This window comes from Bactrocera dorsalis, chromosome 1 (genome assembly GCF_023373825.1).
Source record: "Bactrocera dorsalis isolate Fly_Bdor chromosome 1, ASM2337382v1, whole genome shotgun sequence".
Classification (NCBI taxonomy): domain Eukaryota; kingdom Metazoa; phylum Arthropoda; class Insecta; order Diptera; family Tephritidae; genus Bactrocera; species Bactrocera dorsalis.
The window spans coordinates 103,317,659-103,342,792 of NC_064303.1; the positions used below are offsets into that span (position 1 = coordinate 103,317,659).

Below are 25,134 nucleotides of genomic sequence, written 5' to 3' on the forward strand. Positions count from 1 at the left end.
TTCAGTTGAGGGTTCTTGTCTAATCCAACATAATCTAGGCAAACAGGTAGTTAAACTGGATGTCTGCCGACACACTTCGGCTTTTAAGTCACCAATTGTACAATCACAGCTATTCTTCTCTTTGAATTCGCTCTGTTCCTGATTAAGTGCCATCAGTAACAAAAATTTTAGCTGTGCAACCTCAGAAACATTCACTTCCTCTTCTACTCCTTGACAGCTCCTAAAAAAGTTATTATATAAAAAATGATATGTCCGACAATTAGACAGTGACCTGTTAGCACTCCTACCAGAGTTCTTTTGTCTCTTTTTGAATATTAATAGGCGAAGTGTGCGACCCATATTCCATTCATGCTCGTGTTTGTTTGCTTGTTCAACAAGTAAGGGATTGACTCCAGCGAGCCTAAGCTATATCTATGACATGTTTGTCGATTATATATCCACAAGTAGCCAAAGACATGTATATTCCCTCTTTATCGAAGTCTTTTCAGGAGTGTGCCTGCTCTGGCCAGTTCATCTAATTAACAGTTAAGAGGAATATCACTTTGTCCTGAAATCCAATGCAGGTTTGTCGTGAAATAAGATGTGTTGTTTGACACACTAAGAGATCAAGGTATACTATCACTATATTCGCTGAAACTCTAAAGGTCTTTTGGGGATTTCAACGCCGTTTGGCTTTGGACTGCACCTTGTATAAACACATTTCTTGTTGTGAGCACACTCTTTGTCAAAACAAGAAGGCTTTTCTTGATTGCTGTGATCTTCGCTTGGAAGATACTGCCCTGGTTAGATAGAAGTTTGCTGAAAAGACACCACCTCCGACTGGATTATTTAATTTGATCTATCCGTATAGATGCTAATGCGTGTGTTCTTGTCTAACTTATTATTTTCCACGCGGAAAAAAAGTTGAGAACTTACTAAATATTTTGGAATGACCCTTATTGCAGACCACTAGTATAGAGGATTTCCTCAATCTAAGAGCTGACTTCGCTGCCACCTGCTTATGGAACAAGTCAGTTGTTCTAGTCATAACCAGCCATACAACTGCTGTGTAAAGCCAAAGAGTTACCGAGGCGTTAGTCTATATTTGAACCCCACCACCTTTTACAGCTACAAAATTAAAAGTAAATAAAGCCCCTTATCCTAGCGTCTAAGTTTGGTTTCAGTGAAAGCTTTTTGTCGAAAAACATAAGCCAAAATGAAGATCAATATGTTTGCGAATGAGTTGTATACCAAACTAAACAGAAAGTTTGCGGTTTAAATTTGTTGAAAAGGGTTGCCAGTCATTTGTAGTAAACTATTAACTGAAAATATAAAAAGGTTGCCATATGTTTAATTTTTTTAATAAAATCGATGTAATTTTAAATACGAAAAGCTTATAACTGAGAATGTTTTCAGCAGGGTTGCCATATAATTAAAATTAAAAAAAAATATTCTTAGAATTTCGATTTCTTTTTTTCGAATTTTGAATGGGTTGATTATGGCTTATAATTGAAAATATTTCTAGAGGGGTTGTCATATTTTTTGATTTATAAATTAAATTATAAAAATAAATTAAACCTAAAATAATCGTATCAGACTAGTTAAGGTTTAAAGTTTAAATTATTTTTTTAAAGGGTTGCGATATGCTTAAAAGACAAAATTCATGAAATAAATGAAAATATTTTTAGCAGGGTTGCCATATACTTAAAATTTTCTATTAAAAAAAATTGAAAAACTACACTTATAGTTTTTCGTTAGTGTCTTTAAAAGAAAATTTATATAATAAGTGAAAATATTTTCCACAGCGTTGCCATATACTTAAAACTTTCTATTAAAATAAATATTTTTAGAATTTCTATATCAATTTAGATATGTTCAAAAAGGCTTGTAGTTGAAAATTTTCTCAGCGGAGTTGCCATATTTTTTAAAAATTTTAAATTTAATTGCAAAAATAAATTAAACTTTAAGTAATCGTATCAGGCTAGAATAATTACAAATATTTTTTTTTGAAGTGATGCCACATGTTTTAAAAATCAAATTTATAAAATAAATGTAAGTGGTTACCGAAAAATTTTTTTATATACACAGAAACAGTTAAATATGTTTAAAAATATTAATATGTATATGTATACGTACATATATTAAGTTCAACAGAATTCAAGAACCGGTTTTATGCGCTTAAATTAAGCAAGTCTAAGTTGCTGCCTGCTAAAGTTTTTCTAGAGTTCCGCAAATTAAATGCATAACTGTCTCTATGCAACTTTTATTTGTATTTTAATATGTTTTTGGAGCAACCAGTTTCGTGGTACTGTTTTCATTGATTTTTTTACTAAACATACATTTTTTTACTAAATGTGTATATATTGTATGTATGTACATATCAACCTGCATAGCTCGGGAGTTTTATTTATATGCGTAAAAAAGTGGAATTAAGCACTCAGTTGGACGTCAGCAGCAAATCGAAATGAATGAGTGAATGTGTCAGAACCCGAATCGGTGCATTCATGGGATTCCCGCGCGTGCCATTCATGCCTTGTTTTAGTTTTTACTTTTTTTCTATCTTTTTCTATTTTTTTTTCATGTTTGTTTTTTGTGCTTTTTAAAGGCAACTAAAAGCGGCGGGAAAAACTATGCACAAAATCAAAAAAAAAATATAAATTGTACAAAAAACTTACACGCTTTTATACACACACATTTGCATGCACATTAAGTGATAAAAATATAACTGCAAACGCATACATATACATACGTACATATATATATTTATTTTTGGAGCTATGCAAAAAAGTGCACTAAAATCGCATACTCATATCCTTACTCATATATGCTGGAGAGTAGATATGGAGGTATACTATATATAAGTATTAGGGTGGATCAAAAAAATTCCCAATTTTTTTTTTTTGATGTTCTGAAAAATAGGTTCTTAGACATCACTTAAAGGTTTCTTCAAGTATGAGCTCCTGACTGTAGCCTTACAGTTTTATTCTTATTATCAGATAGAAAAATTCATATCTCACTACCAACTACTTGAAAATAAATCTCGTTTCACAGATTTTTCAAAAAATTGAAAGCTACACAGAAATAACCTGTGTAAGTTGTCGATTATGTTAAGCGATCCCGAGAAATCTATTGTCAAACATAAGTAAAAAAATGAAAAAGGAAAAATAAAAACATAATAAGAAAATTTCCAGTTTTTTGACCGACCCTAATATATACGCATACTCGTATATCGAAAATATTAGATTTTTGGACTCACCCTAATATATATGATTACTCGAATATCGAGAATATTCCCTTTTTTTGACCCACCCTAATATATATGTATGAATACTAATATATCGAAAATATTCCGTTTTTTTACCCACCATGATGTATGTATATGAATACGCGTATATGGGCAATATTTGTTTTTTTCCCCACCCTAATATACTGGATAATCGTTTATCGATAATATTCGTTTTTTTAACCAACCTAATATTTATGGATACTCGTTTATTTAAAATATTCGTCTTTTGACCCACCCTAATATATTTTAATACTCGTTTATCGACAATATACGTTTTTGGACCCATCCTAATGTATGTATACGCATACTCATATACCCGCTCACTTGCATGCGAATTAAAATGTGCTGCGGCGTCGCTGTGGCTGCTAACGCGCATATTTATCTGCAATTTCGGCATGAATGCGAAAACCAAACTTAAATCGCCTTTTATTTCGCACGAATACGGGAATTACACTCCTTCCTTAATATCATCGACATTGCAATTTTTATTTAATTCGACTTTTATTTGTACTTTTTCTGCTTGCCGTTTACGCTTGTGCTTTTTCGCCATTTACACACATGGCAGCTTCCTGCCAAACGGGGCTCTGTCACTACCGAAGTCAGTAGATTCATGCATTTCATTCTTTGGGGAAATGTAGTTAGAGCGCGCGTCGAAGTAGTGAGTAATTGAAAATGACGTGGCAGGTGAGTTTTTTGTTAGGTTTTCTCCATTAGTATGCTGCAGTGATCGCGTGTAGATTCCAATTAAAACGCTACAATTAGCAATATTCAAGCTGCAGCTGCATTTAGTATCAGTTTTTATTGCTCCCCAGGGGTTCCAGTTGCCGTGTAATGACACGCTTACAGCTGAAAAGCTTGCTTAACGGGTAATTTTTTACTAATCTGTCGCTTTACTGTTAACTGCTTTGATTTCATACAAATCACTGTTACTGTGAATTTATAGAGAAATTAGAACATTGAACAGCGATGCATATTATGTCATTATAAACAACAATGTCTGATGGAAATTAGTCGTTAGGCTTTTAGCTTTTATTAAAAGTGAACAGAAAAGACATATATTTTAAAACAAAGTATTACAGAAATTATTAGAAATTATATTTTATTGACGTTAATAAAGACCTACTTATTAGACTATATACTTATCAGTTAACTACCGAGCTGAACTCCGCGATAAAGGTTCCGAGAGTCCCACGTGAACAGTTCAAACTCCCCTTTGGTTATATTTACTCATATTTTCAAAACTGTTTCACAAGTTCAATGTTCGAAAACGGTTCTTGGAATCATTTTATAATTTCCGTTGCAGCTTCCAGTTGAACTTACTGCCCTAGACTGTCACATGGACAGTTGAAACACTGATGTGGCCATGCCAACTTATATTTCCAAAATCGACAAGTTCAAAGTTTAAAAATGGTGCTTGTGCTTATTTTAAAATCTCAGTTTCAGTTTTCAGTTTCCGGTTGAACCTACTACCCTAAAACCTTGATAATTCTACAAGAAGATTGGCTTTAAGCTTTGTTTGCCTCAGAGTATGAAACAATGTATAGTAGGAGCTGTGGTTAGTGAGGTCACAGAGTTTGTTGAAATTCACTTCAACGTTGTCTACGTTTACTACTTCTATTAGAGTCTTCGTAATTGAACTCCATCAGGTATCGCAAGGCAATTAATGACCCATGATCCGAAAAATTTACACTGCAAAGTGGGACAAAAAATCGAAAATATTATCAAAAAGCTTATTCCTTTAAAGATTAATTACCTATGCAAATCTATGTTAAAGGTAGGGTAAACAATTTAATACCGTAAGGGAAGCTGGCTGCCAGCTAGCTCTATATAAGAAAAGCAGGCACCGTGCCTGGCCAGTGCTTGGGTGACGCTCACGTGGCGAAGTGATGTGTTTGAAAGTCACGAGGTGTCAAGAATTAACTGCCAATATAACACTGTCCCACAAACACTTTTCTTTAAACGTTGATATATTTCAATATTTCAATCCGTCTCAGTGAAAAGAAATTAATATGAGTTATATTAAGAAAAATAAGTATATATTATAAAAATTTAAAATAAATTGATTAAAATTCATAAAAACACATGCAACGATATCGAAATACATACACTTATATGCCAACTGGGGGTTAGTGGCCGATCAGTGGCGCGCTTATAAATAACTGGCACACTTATTCTGATTTTGTTTGCATATATAATGAAATGAATTTATCAAATCAGGAAGAGGTAAGTGCGGTAGGAGCGGTTGAAAATATAAATTTCATACCGAGAATGTTGTTTTTGTAATTAAAACCGACGGAGGAATGTTTTGTTGAGGTTTATTATATGGAAGACAGGAGGCGATAATAATAGCTTTATAAGTTATATTTTGCTGAAAGAAGGCGAGAGTATTGTGAAGTCTGAAAATGCCTTGATATCTTAGTGAACCTAACATTATATTTCACGATAAACCTGAAATGGGTTTCGGGACATAGTCCTATTCCTAGTAACTTTGCAGCATATGAAATAGTCGGATCAGTCAGCACCCTTCATTTGGACTTCGAAAAAGAGGTAATTTATATATCTCTGACTTTTTAGACCACCAAAATTCTATAAATATAGCTGAGTGACAGTGAAGTCAATCTCTAACTTGTTCAACTAGTGGGCACACGTGGCATGAAGAGAACGAGGGCCGCAAATGCCGACTATTCAAATTCTAGTCTAGTATGAGTTTTAGAAGTCTAGTAGGAGTGAAAACAGGTCACTGTCTATATTTATGAGATATCAGCGTACTATCAACGCCACTTAATGACTATTGTAGAAGCTGTCAGCTGTCCAGCGGTAGCAGAAGAAGAGACTATGAAACATTTTCTTTATGAATGCAAGGCTTTGAACAGGAAAAGTATTACAACCATCAGTCAAGGGTTTCTTGAGAATGTACAGCTTAAACTTAGTGTACTGCTGAACTTCATCGGAATCACGGGGTGGTTTAGAGAGGCCACAATAACATGAGTGGATTTTAGTCCCGGTGTTTTCAAAATGGGCATACTAAAAGCCTAGGTGCGTCGTCATACAGCCGCTCTACCTACCTGTCTACCTACTTATGAGTGAGCTCAGTGAGCGCTGTGATAGGGTGAACTTCAAAAGCGGAGAGATACTAAATCTAAACAAGTTATGTATGATAGCGCAACAGACTTGATTGTAAATCGTGATCAAGCATGATCTTTCTTTAGCGAGAGATCGCTACAAAAAATCAACAGAATTACAAAGCTAAAATGAGCATCGTGACTATGATCCTTTGTATAGGACGACTAGAGCTCATGTAAGAATAAATACTCTTCTTATAAGAAATTTGTAGCGCTAACTAGCATAAGGCGACTAGTGTGAATACCAAAGTATACAACGAGCTCGAGTTACCACGAGAATCGAGAGTGACTTCAAGGTCAATCGAAGTTAAACTTCAACTTATCCAAAATCGACCCCAATATATCAAATATATGTATGTCCAGCGAGCAATCAGTCCCCGCATGACCACCTCTTTGCATGACCAACTAACCTTAGACATCTGACACCTATCTCCATTTGGTCCGACACCGTCGAAACACCACGTTTCCTGGCTCTACTGATGGACGACCTCGATGACAACTTATCTGAACCTTACCTTCCTAATGGGGACTAGATAACCGTTACAACAACGTGTGTTTATGCCACTTCCTGTGTAACTGACGTTCTCTATCGCACTAAACTCTCTCTCTTTCCTGTTCTCTCTCACTATTTCGTTTAATTTTTCGCTTTATTGCGACCTTCACTCACTCTTTTAGCATAGAAAATGACTTACTTACCTCCCATGTGACTTCCCTTATCATTAACGTTAATAAAATGTTGCCAATAATTGCATTACATTGCATTAGCCCGAGAGTTGGTCATTCGCAGGCCACGCACGAAGCGCGAAAAGGCGCCACTTAATTAACTCATTACAAATCTGGCTAATTGACATTGATTTGTTGCGCGCTTTTGAAGTGCAACATTTTCGTGGGCACACCCGCACACATGCAAACACATATGCAAATAATTACCTAAAAGTGGTTGCACACAGACAGACAGACATGCATTCGTACATAATATTTGAATGCGATTATTAGACAGCAAGCCATTTATATTATTGTTGCAATTAAATGTAATGCTTTCGAGATAATTAAATTTGAAATTAAGCTGATTGAATTTGCTGCCATACGCCTAATTGTTTGCTTTTCTATGCCACGCGCATGCACATACTCATACGAGTTTATCTGTATATCCGCGCTGACAATTAGATGAAACATATTTCTGCCACCAACGCATTTGTATGGCTGTGTGTTTGTTTTTGTAAACCAAGGTAAAATATTTAGCATTTCATTATTGCAATTATTCACTATTCTTATGCTACTTTCGAACTAGTCGAATACCCTTAAATATTTGTACTAATATGATAAAGATCGATAAAAAGTTTTAAAATTCAATGTTTATTCGGCATTAACTTCTCGATAACCGGACAATTATTAGAGAAGTATAAGTTTGGGTGACTTTCGGGTATATATAAGCCCTGAATAAGGCATAACGTTTGATCTAGTTCCAGATTTCATGATATGTTGTGAAAAAGTCCCAGAAAGTATGGCTTGCTAAAAGACGAAAGGCAAACATTTTCCTCGAAAAGCTGCGATTGTTTGACATACCAGACATTAAACTACAATTTTTCTATATAAAAGTGTAATTAAAGTCACGTAAACATTATTTTCTCTCTACTTCATACTAAAATTATTGCATAATACTAAGGGCAAAAAATAGTAAGACTTTCTTCATAACTTTATAATTCTTAATTTATTCTTCTAAGCAATGTCGTCCCACTCAAAGTAATTCCCCGTTGCACCAATACACTTGTGCCGACGTTTTTTCGAACCCTCGAAACATAGACTTACGTTCAATTGTCTTCAATTGACTCAAAATGGGCCATGAAGCGATCGTTTGAGCTTGCTAAACAGCTAGAAGTCACGCGGAGCAGAATTAGGCGTATCCGGTGGTTGAAAATTTTTCGAAAAACTCACGAAAACGACGCTTAAGTTTTTCGATAAATTAGTTGGTATCTCGCAAATGACGCATAACATTTAAATATTCGTAGTATTCCTTGTTGACAGTTTAACCAGCCGGCAGGAATCCGTAGTGCACCACGTCTCGATAAACGAGAAAACTGGCAACATAGCCTTTATTTTTGAGGTGGTTTTTGCGGCTTTCCTGGTCGTAAACATAGATCGAAGTCTGATCGCCAGGTACAGTACGTCTTATGACATCCTGGTAATCGGAAATCACAGACGTTAAGGCGACGCTGTTTTAAGAAAATATTTAGTGATTTTGAAACTAATCGTACTTTCACTTTTCTCAGGTCCATATGATTTTTCAAAATGGTTTTAACTGATCCGTAAAATGACAATTTTTTTAGTTATTAAATGCAATGCCTTTTCCGAAAAATATTACAAAAAAATACGTTTGATGGTCGTGGGAAGTCATCTACATATTTAACCACATAATCAATCCTTTTCTTCTCATTCAACGAAATTTCTATACCAACAGTGGAACCGTCTTTTTATTTTCCTTAATGTATCGTTGATACTTTGTATTAAGAGTTATGGAATTTAGAGCTCCCTATTTCGCATTTTGAATCAGTTGCAGGTACTAACCTGAAAATGAGGTTGTGACCATTTTTATTAGCAGCCTACATCAGTGAAACCCTTCAAGATCATCGAAGCAAGGTATGTGTAGACTAACCACAGTATTTTTAATTTCTCTCATTGATTCAGATGGGTCAGAGGGTCGAGTTATAGAATCTTAATTGAGAATAGGAGATCGCAGGATGGAAGAAAATATTTGTTTTTGAAAAATTTGAGAGCACGATGAAAATGTTTTGTATTCTCATCGTAATCAACGGTTGACATATAGCATAAATTTGATAACAAAACGAAATCTTTTAATATATAATATAATATCTGATCACTGCATTTGCCATTCCACTTGGGTAGGAGGTTCTCATTAGGCGAAGAGTTGTGAACATCGAACGTTTAATATTATTTATATTCGATTTCGCACATGACGACTTCGTAGGGCGTCAACTGAGTTGCACTTTATTTCAAGACATTGACTCCCCTGCCATGGCCCAAAGACGTCTACTTCGGACATTATGTTTCAGCGAAGCCGAGCAGGTCGTCGTTCACTACGCGACTTACTTCTAATTTTAAATTCGCATTATCTTTCGAATGACATGTGTGAATCGAACAATTCAAAAAGTTAAGTTGAGTTGAGTTGAGTTGAGTTGAGTTGAGTTGAGTTGAGTTGAGTTGAGTTGAGTTGAGTTGAGTTGAGTTGAGTTGAGTTGAGTTGAGTTGAGTTGAGTTGAGTTGAGTTGAGTTGAGTTGAGTTGAGTTGAGTTGAGTTGAGTTGAGTTGAGTTGAGTTGAGTTGATTTGAGTTGACTTTTTTCAAGCCCATCAAGTTACTTCGAAGCTTACTCAATTCAAACAAACAAAAAATTAAATCTTTCCTCTTCATAATATTAGAATACACAACGTACTCCTCATATTATTCAGTAGTTCCTTGCAGCAGTTTTATCCTTCATAGCTTCCAGTCATCAAGAGTAAATATTATTCGGTTCCAATCGAACCTAACACTCCTTATTGTTATATTTTTCTGCTGCTCACTCTAATAACTTGTCTGATTATAATCTGTTCTAAAATAATATACACAACTAATTGTTGTTGCTTTAATGTTTGCCAAAATATATATTTACATATACATACATAATCACATTTATTACCAACAACACGTGGCGCATATTCAATTGCCATCGACAGCCACACACTCACACGCACACATAACTAGTGACGCGTAGCGTTGGCCTCGTGCAATTGAGGTGTATGTCTGTCTGTTTTTTACTGGTGTTACATGTGTTGTAATTATGTTGGTATTTGCTGTAATTACAAACTCATTTTTGTTGTTATCTTGTCGGTTTAGCAATTACATGTGTACAATACAAATGCGTGCGCCAAATAAATCCCACACACACACACACATGTACCTATGTAGACGCACATGCGCAGCGCGCGAGAGCGAATTTGTCGTCCTTTGGGACGCGACTAGGCGCTTATCTGCCGCTGCGTCGGCAGAAAAAACTTGCTTCGACATTAAAAGCATTGAAATTAAACACATTTGTGTTTAGTATGCAGCTAAGCTGTGTTTAAAAATTAGCCCAAATTAATTAAAGGCAGACATTATCGCGATTTTCTACACCAAAATAAATTCTGTTTATTTATATGTATGTATGTGTCTCCTTTAATTAATTATATTAAAATTAATATTAAATGGGATTTGAAGTAAGCAAGATACATTTATTTTTTGGAAGTTCAATTCAGAAGAGATGAGCGCAGTTGCATGTTGTTATCAGAGATGATTCCTTCCACAACCAGTGAAAATATGGGGTTATCAGTGCTTTCAGAACAATATCACGCGATGCTGCTGAAGTAATAGCCAGTATAATGTCCATTGACATCTAGGGTTACAAATACCAGCGAGTATACAAGTTATTAGAGCCATCTATAGCAGCCAAAAGAGAAGATAGAGTCAAAAGCTTACAAAACAATATGGCAACAACAGTGACAAACCTCATTTAAAGGACGATAGACTCACAGACTGCTACCAGACATCCATTCGTGGATGGACAGACGACATGGGGATCTGAATCCAAATACTAAGTGGACAATGCTTTCGGTGGTAGTTTTATGGTGGAAAATTTGACGACACTCAAGTGTCAGTCCCCTGAGAACTGGAAAGCTATCAGCGAAGCGGCAGCCGCAATCATGACAAAACTGAGCCTTATTATATAGAGCAGACTAGGCGTCCGTCAGTCCATGCCATAAGGGAGACTTAAATGTCTTATCACTCCCAAGAAGTAATACTTAATAGAAGAATCTGGAATTGGAAGTTTGTTAGGTTTAGCGAATTGAAGTTTCTCACTCCCGCTTTTGATGCTTCCTTCTACCTAAAAAAAGATAAAAATATAAGAAAATATATGTGATAAGACTAAATGGGTATCTGACCACAGATAAATCTTGCAAAATTTGGAAAAAATCGGAGATTCACCATGTGGGAATTTATTCTCTATGGAACTGGCAAAGTTCTTCGGACCCGGTTCAACACAACCCAATATCTATGCAGATAAACCAGTCCTCTTTCAACAAGCAAGCAAATTTAAGCTTCAGTCGTTTCTTCTTTTCGCTACGTGGCGACAATTCGAGATTCTAAGTGAAGTCAGGTTCTTCTCCACCTGGTCTTTCCAACGGCGTGAGGGTCTTCCTCTTCCTCTACTTCCTCCGGCGGGTACTGCGTCGAATACTCTCAGAGCTAGAGGGTTTTTTTATTTTCGAAAGAGATGACCTAGCAAGCGGAGCCACTGTTTCGTAATTCCCTGAACTATGTCACCTACACCATATAGCAGGATGGATCGTAATCCTCAATGCGTTTGCTGTGACCGTCGTGAAATAGAGGGTCTCTCATTCGAGGCTGGTTTTTTTCCTTTCATTGCTGGCGTTTGTTTACGTAGCGGATCCCAAACCCAGTGCACAACCATTCCATACTAGATTTAGTGCAGATATCTCCTCAATTGAAAAAGTTGTCCATAAAGGCTCTTGATTCCGATCGGTCAGCTTGTATGACAGCCATATCCTATATTGGTCAGAATGGGCGACTACGATAAATAAGAACGTGAAGAAAATTTCAGATGAATATTGTAAAAATCGAAGAACTAGACAGAGGGACATGACTAAATCGATCAGCTGATCATACTTATCATTTCTGTAAATATTTTAAAGGGTCTCTAATGTTTGTCTCTACCCTGTTCAGGGTATAAATATAGGATGGCGACTACCGCCGCTTTGGCATGAGCAAGCACGGGAGCATTTTCGTTGCCTAAGACGAGCTCATAAATCAAAGGAACAGAACAACAACAAAACACAAAACAAAAACAAGATTGCGGTCTTCTTAAGAATTAATTAAGTGCGTGAAATGACCCGAAAAATATGTGCCTCATTTAAAAGACTGAGTCGCCGCAATCGTCACATCAATGTGGCATGCTTCATCAGCAGGGGGCAACAAATGCATAAATTGCGTAGGAATGTGCAACCTTTTTATGCCGCAGCTCAATTTTGAACTTTGGAATGCATTTGCTTACATTCAAGTGCACACTCTAAATATATGTATGTATGTGTGTGCACATATTATTAAGCCTCAATTGCATGCACGCGCATATGAAGAGCGCTAAATTTACAGTTAAACGAAAGCATTTTACAATGCATTTGTGCGTTGCCATTGCACTCTTTCAGCAAGAGTATTTCACTTAATACACACGCACACATTTACATAAACACATACATATATGGATGCGGGCAATATGAATACCGCATGAATGTTGGAAGAGGCAACGTTTGTAATTAAATTTCAAAGGTACACAGCAAAGCGAGGCGGCCTACAAAAGCCGAAGCAGCGCCCATACACACACGCGCACACTTAAGCACCCACACCCTCGCACACGGCACCGAAAAGCGAAAAGAAAATGCCAAACTGAGAACAATTGTAATATAAACTGCACCAACGCAAGTGTATGTGTGTGTGTGTGTGACACAAATGTAGGTGCGCGCATGTGGCAGCATAAAGCCATTTGTATATACATATATATATATAAGTATATGAGTGTGTGTGTGTGGTAGGCTTTCGTTGGCCGCTTTAATGGCAAAGGACCTTGAATTAAATTTAAATTTCTCATACGCATCGGCATTACAATCTCTGCCATCTCTGCCGTCGCTGCCATTCCGCAGCTTATATTGTTGTACATTTGCTTCCTTTGCGTCGCTTGCAATTGTAGTATTATATACATATATTTTTCTTTCTTTTTTGCAAAGTTCATCATTTTCCATGATTACATTTAAATCTGCCAGCGTTGTTCGCCAGCAGGTGCAAATTAAATGACCCCGTAGGAATTTGCAGCTAAAATGCTGAAAGTCTGCATGCGAGAGAAAGTTGGATTCTAAAATTAAAAACATTTTTTGAAAATTTTCACAGCAATTAACTAATTACGAAGTAACTAGTTGCAAACCAGTTTGTAAAACCATTTTTATAGTATAATTTATAAGTAAATGAAACAATATCGCAAGGTCTGACAACAAACCAAAGTGTTCTCTTAGAAATAGTTACAGGTAATTGCCAACTACATAGAATTTCTAAAATGGTGCTACAAAAAATTGCTTATAAAAGTAGTGAACCATCAAATTGATCACCCTTTATTTTTGAACGATGTCACATTTTCAAATCTAATATCCATATATTTATTAGATACAATTTAACTGATATGAAATAGTTTTTTAAGTTCTAAATTAACTCAAAACAAGTTTGAGGAAGACTACACCGAAACTAATTACCAAATAACTAGTTGCAAACTAGTTTAGAAAACAATTTTCGAAGTACAATTTATATAATTTCTTAATTCGTATTTCTAAATCTATCAAAAATAATGTTTAGACAGACTACTCCAAAATAAGTTATAAAGTAACTAGTCACAAACTAGTTTTTAGAAATATTTTTCTAAGTACAATCTATATGAATATATTTTTAATTCATATTTTAAAATCTACTAAAGAAGCCAAATAAATATTAGAAACACTACTCTAACATAACTACTTTGTAACTAGTTGCAAACCAGTTTGTACAAAATAATTTTTGTAGTTTTAAATTAAGTTTGTAGAAAATGCTTTTCGATGTTTAATATTCTATTAAAATGGAAAATCCAAATCAACTTTCAGAAGACTACTCCGAAACAAATTACATAGCAACTAGTTGCAAGCAATTTGCAGGAAATACTTTTGCTCGTTTTATATTATATTAAAATAAAAAATAACAAAAAAAATTAGGAAGACTAGTCCGAAACTAGGTATAAGGTAACTAGTTGCCAATCAGTGTGTAAAAAATATTTATCGAAGTTTTATATTAAAATCTCAAATCCAAATAAAATTTAGAAATATTGTTTTGAGCTACTCCGAAATAAATTATTCGTGACTCCGAAGAAAGGTAAGACGTAACTAGTTGAGAACAACTTTATAGAAAGCACTTCTCAAAGTATTTTTTCGAAATGTAAAATTCAAACAAATTTTACGAAAATTGCTTAGAACTACTTCGGAATAAATGACAAAGCCGCAAACCTGTTCGTTGAAGATATTTTCTAAGTAATATTTTAAAATCTAGAATAAAAAAGTTAATAAAACCTCTCCGAAATAAGTTAGAAGTTAACTGGTTCCAAATCGGTTTCTAAAATATATATTTAGAAGTGCAATATTATATTAAAATGTAAAATTCAACTAAATTTTCGAAAGACTACTCCCAAATAAAGTACTAAGTGACTAGTTGCAAAGCAGCTTGCAGAAAATACTTTTCCATTTTAAATTAAAAAAAAAAATACTATTCCGAAGTTAACTAAATAATAACTAGTTGCAAACCAGTTTCTAGAAAATATTTTTCGAAGTTTAAAATTAAAATATGAAATCTTAACAAATTTCAGAGAAACTACTCCGAAACTAACTACAAAGTGTCTAGTTGCCAACCAGTCTGAAGAAAATATGTTTCGAAGTTTTAAATTAAATACTAAATCAAAGTAAATTTTTGGATTACTACTCCTAAAGTAGTTAGAAAGTAACTAGTTGAGTGCCAGTTTGTTAAATTATTTTTCGGAGATTTTTTTAAACTTTAAAGTAAAAAATGAGGCCCAAATTTACAAAGTAACTAGTTGGTAACTAGTTGGTAACTAGTTTCTCATAAATCATTGCGTTTATTTTGCTCAATTAGACACAGAAACAGCGATTGCATAAGTACTTGTATTGACTTATTGAATTTAACGCATTATTTCCTATACTATATTATTTTCATTATTTTATATTTTAATAGTTAAACATGTATATATGTATGTATGTTAAAATTTCTTAGAGGGTGCTTTAGCTACGAAAGCGCTTCGCTTAAATTCCACCGACAATAACCATTTCTCTGCGCATAAGCGAAGTGCAGATTAAATCTAGCAAAGGCACAACACTGCCCCACAAACCTTAACAGCTTTAAAAAAGAATTTATTTGTTTGTAAGTGTGTGTGTGCGTGTTTGTTTGCAACGCACGCGTCACCAAATTTCCACTTTGTCTCTTTGATCGCATCAGCGATTATTTTTTTTTGTGGCAACGATTTTGACACAAATTTTAATGAGGTTTCTTTTCGCTTTCTATGGCTGCATGCCACAAATTATTGCATGCCGCATACTTTTCACATTAGCAACAACAACAATAATAATGCCGGCGCAAATAATTAAACGAAAAAGTGGTTGAACCAAAGTCACTTATTGTTGTTGTTGTTGTTTGTGCGCTAACAGCATTTGCACAAAAACAATAACAACTCTTCAGCGTTGCAACTGTGCCTGCAATTGTCGCAGTTGTTGTTCGCAATTTGCTCGCGCTCGACGAAATTGAAATTGCTGCAGTTCTTAGCAAAAGTTTGGCGCATTTTTGTTCGTGCAATTGTTGCAGCAACTCTTTTTTTTGCTTCTTCTTTTTTTTGTTGCTTCTTCTTTTTTGTTGCAATAATGGCGCTCTCATTCTACTGTCTGTCTGTCTGTCTGCATGGCTTTCCTCTCCTTGCAATTGTTGACTGTTGTTGCAACGCCAACGGCGCACTGCTTTGCTGCCATGACGCTGCTCACCCCCCACCACCTTCCTTGTCACAGCTAACCCTGCAGTTAAAAGTGCCGTTAACGTCGACAATCGCTGCTGGAGATTGCAAAAATTTCGCTTATACATAATTGTTGCAAATGGCTGTTATCATTGTTGCCACACGCACACAAACATACAAGCATACGCGTACTTAACTGTTAACGGTACACCAATGGCAACGCGACAAACATAATAACGGCGAGGAGTCAACGCAGGCGTTATTATTATTAACATTGCACGGCTCATCATCGCCATGAAGGCGAGCGCACGTCCAACACCCCCTACGCCTTCAATACCGTTATGTTGCATTTTTACACTTTTTGTTGGCGTTGTTGTTGTAGACGCCTTTTTCACTGCCTTCGTGCTTGCCGTTAACTTTTATTGTTGCTGTTGGTGTAATTTTTGTTGTTTTTGTATTTGTTGTTGTTGTCGAGGTCATTGTTGTTGTTGTTGTCGTCGCATTTTTGCACCGCTTGCTCGGTTGTTTTTGTTGTTATTATAATTTGCGCGCTTTTGTTTCACCATTTTACCGTTTGCTGCAGCATTAATTGTTGGCATTGTTTTCTTTGCCATTGCAAAAGGTGCGCATAATGTGCGCGCGCCGGCGGGCGAGGAACCCCGCTCTGGGTAAGTGCGCTTGTGTGTGTGTGCGGTGCCAATGCGAACGCCTGACTTTTGCTCGCGCTGTGCATTTAAATCGGATTTATTTTTATTGCTCTCCTTTTCGTTCGTTATTCCTTTCATTTCTTTCTAGGTTATGAGGTAATCGTTCACCCTCGGCGTTGGCCCCTTTCAAATCAAGTTGCGCTCCACTTACTCACTGCATTTTGCAAATTTGTTCTTATTTATCGCCAGCAATACGGCTTAAAGTGAAGACACGCCAAATCTGTTTAAATTTTTATAAATTTTTAACTGTTTCCTATCGGGTTTTTCTGCTTGAACTGATGGCGCTTCCCCGTGTAAGACCATAAATGGCGTAGTATATGGTTTAGCTGAGCCTCTCTGGCTACAAAGGACTGTAAGTTTTCGTTTACTTGAACTCTCTTCATTCATCATCATCCATCAATCCATATACAGTACTGAGCGCCTGGCACTGTGGCTCACAAAGGTTTCCGAACCATAAAAATTCCTTGGATGCATAAATCTAAACTCAAGATATCTGAGTTAAGAAAGTTTAGACGTACAAGATCCAGAAACCTTATGGAAAGATGTTTTGTTTTAGCGAATTATTCTCGAATTCTCAGAGAATAGAACTTTGTGGAAATGCTGAGAGGACAGTTCTACATAAGATAGAAAGTCGGTTCCGATGCAGTAATTTCAAGTTAGGTCTTGAAAACGAATCTGACCAAACTCGCCTCAGTCTTTACACCAGTAGTTTTGGAATACAAATCAAATAAAAATCCGGTTCCTTTTCGGTTGCTTCAAGTTAAGTCTTGAAAATGAGCCTGATAAAACTCGAGTCGGTTTTTACATCAATAGTTTTTATGAAAAGCTGTGAAAATAGTTCTAGATCAGATATAAATCCGGTTCCAAGCCGGTTACTTCAAGTCGTCACAGGAACTGCGTACTTTCTAATCTTCAAACTAAAAGAAATCCTCATTCAGAACCAGATAGGCGAAAGTGCTTGTTTTTTCCAGATTTCAGTCGTATGACCCACGCTTCTCAGCCTAACTGAGCGCCCGTCTATCCGCTTCATTCAACTCTTTTCCTCATATGCGATTTGACTTTTACAAAAGAAGTCTAACGAGGTAAAACCACATAACCTCGATGAATAACTAAGACACCTATTTCTTGTTATGGTTCTGTCATAGAAAGTTCCTCCCAAGAAGTGATGTTTACGAGTGTGCTAAATGACTTTATGAATTCTAATTTCACAATTTTCATTTTCATTAAAGTATGGTCCAATAATGCATTAATTAAGGGTGTCTCGGTAGCGTTTCTGCCATTTTCATCTCATCTTAAATCTAAGCTGTTAAACAATATCAGTACACTGCTCCGAAGTGCAGCTTCCTTTGGAGATCTGTTCATTTACCCGATAGTCGACCGGCTATAAGGACTTTAAGCTCGCTGAGAGTGCACATAAAATTAGTCAAGGAGTACATATCCTCTTTAGCAATAGCTTCACGCTTCTACCATATTACACTTGTGGGGCTTCGGTTTTACCGGAAACTGTAGAGCCGATGAGCCCTTTCCCCATTTCAACAGATTGGAAGCAGGTTTGTTTTCCGATGTCTTCTTGCGTTCTGGCGTTGCACCTTTAGACCTCCAGTAAACTCAGCCAGCGTTGGTCAACAACCAGAACTTGCGCGACTGCGCGATCCTTCTGGAGCAGAATGAACCATAAGAGATCCTCCGATTTACTGGCTCTTCACATAGCCAAACTCACCACAATCGATATAAGCGGATTCGGTGATCCACCTTCATTAATTTATGCGTAACATTAAGTCCAACTATCTGCCCGAGTGAGATTTATCGATTTTGGCTCAACCCTACGATCTAACTTAACCTATATTTACATATATCATTATTCTTTTCGAAAAAATCCTTCTTATGTAGTTTGCTGTTCTTACCACAATCCTTTTTCTTTGTTTATATTCTAATTTCCGACCACTTTTCTCCCACCTGAGTTAAAAAAAACAACACAATTTTTTAATTGACTAAATTGTTATATTTTATTGACTTTTAATTCACAAAAGGCAAATTTTTTTCGCATAAAAATGAACTACTTTCTTATTTTAACTTAAAAGTTTAAGACAAAAGAGACCAAAGTTGAAGAATAGAAACATAATGTAGGAAAAAATACACCAGAGAAATGTGCAGCAACGAAGAAAACAATAAAAACTACTAAAACGAAGTGTATTTGTTGCAAACAAAGGTTCCGAACAAAGGATGCAATATTGAGGAACATAAGCTGGAGGATGGCAGGAAGTGGCACTCTCATCGACAGAGGCGCTCATCGACAGAATATTGACGTATGTGTAACGGTAGCTACCCAGCAGGAAAACGATAACTGGTGAGCAATCAGACAAGTTTATGGTTCAAAACCCGGGGAATTTCGACGAAAAATATTCAAATTATCTGAAATTAAGTCTTTAGTTTAGAAATTAGCTTCTCACAATGTTAAATACTTCGTACTAGTTCGGAATTGCTGGAAAAGTTAAAAACTTGAAACACGAACTTCTTTCTCGTGGATTCCCGAGTACTGAACACTTCGTGCTAGTTTGAAAGTACCGAAAGAAGCATGATATCTTTAAGAACTTTAACCACGATCTTATTACTCGTGGATTGTCGAATTTTTGAACACTTCGTAACAGTTCGGAGGTACTGGAAAACCTAAAATCTTGAAACGCGAACTTTTTACTTGTGGGCTGTCGAGTTTTTGAATACTTCGTGCTAGTTCGGAGGTACTGGAAAGTCTGGGCGTCTGAAACATGAACATACTACTTGTGGATCCTGAGTTTTTGAACACTTTTTGCTAGTTGACAAATACCGAAAGGCGAACAACAGCATTAAGAGCTTGAAACACGAACTTTTATGTCTCGAAAATACCTAGTAACAAACCGATACCTAACTACTACATTTGCCTGACATCAACTCGTTATGTATGTAGTGTTGTTGTGGTGGTATCTAAAGCGCGCCATCAACGCATATTCAATTACATAATTGCTTAACACATTGCTGCCGAGCACCTACTAAGTACATATGCAAATTAATGAAATGGTCTAAATGAATGATTGAGTGAATGGATGGATGAGGAACCGATACTAAAGAACTGTTGTTAGTGCGCTGGTGTGCCTCACTCTTCGATGGTGCAGAGATTGGGTGCACGCAAAATGATACTGGTTGCCTTCCCGCCGTTGGCCAACAGAGCGGACGTGGCACCCACATGGCCATTCAAGTGTCCATTGTTTCTCGACTTGCCACGTGACGGCTTCACTTGTAGATGCTGCTGGTTATAGTGTTGGTGGTGTTGGTGTTGCTGTTGTTTGCCGTTAAGCAACAAATGCCTTTGGTGTTGATAGTGTTGATGATGAGGATGTGGATGCACATAAATGCCCGCATCACGCAGCTTGCGATACAAGGATATATACTTGCCGGCCGTTGTGGTTCTAGGAACTATATATTTCTCACAGAAACTGGTTTTGGAGCGTGCGGCAGCGCTGAGCTTGTCATAGGCTAGCGCCTGCAGGAATGCCAATACGAATGTGTAGCAATTGTGGCTATCCTCCTGGTAATGGGAGACGGTCCAGCGATCCGGCTGATTGCAAATCTGCGGGCGAGCAAACAGATGTCAGATAAGACACAGATACTGATATATATAAAAGTATGCATGTATGTATGTATGGATGTATGTATGTGTATGTGTGAATATGTGAGTATGCATGTGCCATATTTTGTGGTGGCTGCACAAATGGCTCTAACATTCATAGCTGGCATGCAGCGGAGCGTATCGAAGCCGTAGGTGCTACGCTTAATTGCGCTTTTCTTGCGGCAATTCTCATGCATACGCACTCACACACAACCATACATACATACATACATGCATGCATGCATTTGTATATGTGTGTAACGGTGCATAACTCACCTGCTGCAATATATCATCCCAATAGTCATACCATGGTTCGGGGACATCGCCGACCAGCAGACATTGCCACCAATCGGACATGCGTGTATTATCGGGCCGATGGCGCCGCAAGCCATACCGATCGAATTCCACAACACAGCCCGTTGAGGTCGTCACGGCAATATGCAAATCGGTTGAGTTGTTGTAGTCGCTGCGGAATAAAGAAACAGACCAACACATAAATCTATCAACCCTCATACGTAAGTGTGTGTGTATAGCTGCTTGTTTAGCGGTTAAGTAGCGTCGAAGGAAACTAATTTGTCGTATTGCGAATATGGGCTACAAATTGAGATCGAACGCCTATGAAGGACAAACTAATATGTTGAAAGTATTGCTATTCTTTACAATTTTGTGTGGAGAGGTGTAGCTGATTCAAACTTGCTGAAGTTTTGAAAGCTTTCTAGAGCTTTAAAAGCTTTTTGGGGGATGAGGAGAACTATAGACGTATTGTTGAAGCTTCCAAGTCAATTAGTGAGTAATCTTTCATTTATATTCAGTTTTTTATACTGTATAAAGAAAATAATCTAAAAGATACAGCGTCTTTCTTTGGATTAAGTTCATGCTTTGAAGCTTTCATCCCTACCAGTGAACTCTCTTTGATTTATATTTAATATAACTAATGTTTAAAGAAAAGATTTCAAAACAGTCAGTGTTTTTCCTTGATTTGAGTTCATAAATGGTATTCTAGTACTGCTGCCCTTTTTTACAACCGCGTATTCGTTTCCCCCAGCAATGTGGGAAGACTTTAGGGGCAACCGCGAGAAAGAACTGCAATGGAACGATCTCAGTAGTTCGGTTTCGGTGTTTTCCTAAACAATTGAAGAGTGATAAAGACCTTTAATTGCGACCTTAGCGCAGCAATACTGTTTGGAACTTAGAATATAAAGACTCCAATTAAAAGAGTTTTAATAAGAATTTGAGGGATCTGATTCTCTAATTCAAGAATTGCTTCCGAGCAGTTGTAGAATTCTTCAGGCATCCAATTGACGGATCGATTGCGCAACGTATGTAAATGTCGTGTTTGGCGATATTGGAATCGTGGTTAGGTTAGGTTCGATTGGGCTAGATGGCTGATCTCTCAACGTCGCGGAGTGATCACACTTGTACTGTTACGTTCAGTCCTTTGTGAAGCCAGTCGAAAAACTCTTATAGTTGGCTATTACCTAGCGGCAAAAAGCCCTAAATCTATGATAAATCTGCTTAATTGAGTTGCTTTTATTTTCGTTATTTTACCTGAATATCTAAATGTATGAGCGGTATTTTTTCCTTAATCTATCAAATGCAGGGCATTCGAGATTTCGAGAAGATGATTTTTTTTAATTTTTTTCCAAACAGCTGATGCAGCTGGCATCCGGTAAACTGTGCAATCTTACTAAATGAATCTTGATCAGACAGCATTCAGTTAGAACCATTGAAAGATGAACCTTGCTGAGGGGAAGATCTTTCTAGACCTCTTTCGATTTACTCCACTCCAGAAGAACCTTGCGACTTCACAGCTACTGATAGTTGACCATTACTTGCTGAGCTGGTCTGCGGCTCAACAGTCAAGTAGTATACTACACTCGTTCCCATTCCACAGTTATTGGGACTAAAGTGCCTATCTTAGCAAGCTTATCAGCCTTACAGTTTTCTGCAATACCACTGTGGTCAGGCAACCAAACTAGCCTAATCATAAAATAGCTCGATGGTTGAGATAAGAAGTCTTGGCATTTTTTCAGTAATCTTGAGCGGACAGTGAGTGAACTCAATACTAATATCGATGCCATACTATCGGCATATGTATTTTTAGCACCTTGGAAGACCAGGACCATTCCTTTGGTGAGGCTTGATCCTTCCAAAGGAGTGGAGGTCTTCCTCTTCCTCTGCTTCCCGCGGCGGGTACTGCGTCGAATACTTTCAGAGCTGGAGTGTTTTCATCCATCCGAACAACATGACGCAGCTAGTGTAGCCGCTGTTTTTTGGTTCGCTGAACTATGTCAATGCCGTCGTATATCTCGTACAGCTCAACGTTTCATCAAATGTGATATTTGCCGTGACCAACGCGCAAAGGACCATAAATCATTCGCAGAACTATTCTCTCGAAAACTCACAACGTCGACTTCAAGCCTCTGCGCCATATAGCAAAACGGGAATAATGAGTGACTTATAGAGTTTGGTTTTTGATCGTCGAGGGAGGACTTTACTTCTCAATTGCCTACTCAGTCCGAAGTAGCACCTGTTGGTAACAGTTATCCCGCGTTGGAAACTATCTACAACTTCAAAGTTATGACTGTCAACAGTGACGTGAGAGCCAAGTCGCGAGTGCGACGACTGTTTTTTTGATAACAGGAGATATTCCGTCTTGCCCTCGTTCACTGCCAGACCCATTTGCGTTGCTTTTTATATTACTATGTTAATTTTAAACCACTGCTAATTCTTAACGGCGATCCACTGTCCACCATTTTAAGCCAAAGGCAATTGATATATGGCTTTGCCTGCCTTCGTAAGCCCAATCAGCATTCGTTTCGATTCGTTGTCTAGCTAGCAAGATATCTTCAGATTGTTAAGCTCCCGAGTAAATCACAGAACTCGCGTTGGCGAATCAAACTGGTATAATCTTAAAGCAGTTAAAAGATACCGCCTGAAGAGCTCTCAAAAACGATCACTTTATAGTGTTAGATTGTAATGGAGAATGTCATAGTTTCAAACCTCAGAATTAAGCGCAGAAATAATAGTAAAAATTTTAACTTCAGTGTCATAGAAGCTCTAGTATATTCTCAGGGTCATTATTTATAGTATAAAAGGATTCGTTGACCATAGGTTAGTCCATACCTTTGTTTGTTTACATTTAGCGAAGACAGGAACCTTTGCTTATATTTTAGGAGGTCAGCGATCTTTTTGTTTACATTTCATGGCGTTAACTACCTTTTTGTTTAGATTTTAAGAGATCAGTGACTTTTTTATTTACAATTAGCCAAGTCAACAATCTTTGTTTACATTTAGTAGAGTCAAAAACCATTGCTTATAATTGGGGTTAAAGTTGATTACATCTTAAGAGGTCAATGACCTTTCTGTGTGCATTTGCCAAGGGCACATTTATTACATAAATCTCGAGAAGACATCTAATCAAATGCAAAAGCATTTCGTATATAGAAAATGAGTTGGTTACGATCATTATATTCGTATGACAGCTAATATAGTCGATTGAAACAATTTTTTCGTAGATTTCAGCGTTTCCTTAAGAAATAATAAAAGTCAAATTATGTGAAGATATCTTCTCGAATCAAAAATAGTATTTCCACCGTTCAGTTTGTATGGCAGCTACATGCTATAAGCGATATCGGCGGGTCTAACAAATGAGTAGTCTCCCAAAAAAAAGGGACGTGTGTAACCCAGTTCAGGGTATAATGAAAATTACCGCGAATGCGTGGCTTCGGAATGTCTCAAGCACAGTGATGTATTTTTTTCTTTCTATCTTGTATGCTCAAATTAAGGCAATGTACCTCTGGTGCCTGCCTGCGCTCTCTTCCCTAACTCTTGTATTCGAAACAGAGAAATAAATTGTGTGTGTGTATAGGTGCATAAATATACTCACTTGAGAAAATCGCCTGTGGTCGGACGTAAAACAATCGCACAGGGATATTGCGAGGCACGTATGAACGGATAGGGCAAGCGAAAAGGCAACAAACGCGTGGAGCCAACAACACCAACAGGCATACCGTTAGCGGCACGTGTACGTTCACCGTTGCAGCCATTGCTAACCAATTCATTACCACGTACAACGTCCTCCTCGTCCTCGTCACCAGCCACAGCGGCCGCATCGTTCTTGTTGTCCACATCGACACCGGTGTCTAATACTTGTTTGCATTTGGGGCAACGATGTGGCAAGTGGAAGCAGAAAACTTTTACATTGCAATGATGAAAGCATAAAATGCCTGGATCTGAGGTAATTGTTGCTGTTGCTGTTGTGGCTGATCTGCTGCCTGTTGTTGCCCTTGCCGCTGTTGTTGTCAGTGTTTGTGCGTTGTGTGTTGTTTGTTTAGTAACTCTTCGTGCTTTATCGCTCATCGCTGTTGTTGTTGTTGTCATCAGCATGCTCGTGGTCGGCATTGTTGTGCCGTTCGTTGTCAATGTTGTCATCGCAGCGGTTGGTGTTTTTGTCGTTGTCAATGTTGTTGCTGCTGCAGCCAACATATTTTCGGCAATGCGTTTATTACGTTGCGTACGCTTCCGCTGCCGTATGCGTAGCCTACTGCGTTCTCTGCTGCTCACGCGGCTACTTTCGTATCCTCCTTGTGCCTCTTCCCGCAACCCACTTGCAGCTGCTATGTACCTTCCGTGGTCTCTGTTTGTGGTCTATCTTCCGTACTTTCGTGCTATCCGTTTGTAATCGTGCAGCTATCGTCGCTTCGCATCCGCTGTGTTGCTGTGGTTGTTGTCGTCCTGCAAAGAAACATAAAGTCCTTGTAAATAAA

General features: G+C 37.3%; 1 protein-coding gene across 5 annotated transcripts in view; it reads right to left on the reverse strand.

The window, feature by feature from the left end:
- Nucleotides 1–18,708: 18,708 nt before the first annotated feature.
- LOC105231228 (uncharacterized) overlaps nucleotides 18,709–25,134 on the reverse strand; it is a 196,959-nt gene continuing 190,533 nt past the window's right edge. For all 5 annotated transcript variants that reach the window (XM_011212411.4, XM_019992068.3, XM_011212409.4 and 2 more), the window contains 3 exons: nucleotides 24,255–25,102; nucleotides 20,642–20,831; nucleotides 18,709–20,326 (listed from right to left, as the gene is read on the reverse strand). In XM_011212411.4, the coding sequence (XP_011210713.2) occupies nucleotides 19,853–20,326; nucleotides 20,642–20,831; nucleotides 24,255–24,853 (1,263 nt within the window). In that variant the 5' untranslated portion in view covers nucleotides 24,854–25,102 and the 3' untranslated portion in view covers nucleotides 18,709–19,852. The remainder of the gene's footprint in view (nucleotides 20,327–20,641; nucleotides 20,832–24,254; nucleotides 25,103–25,134) is intronic.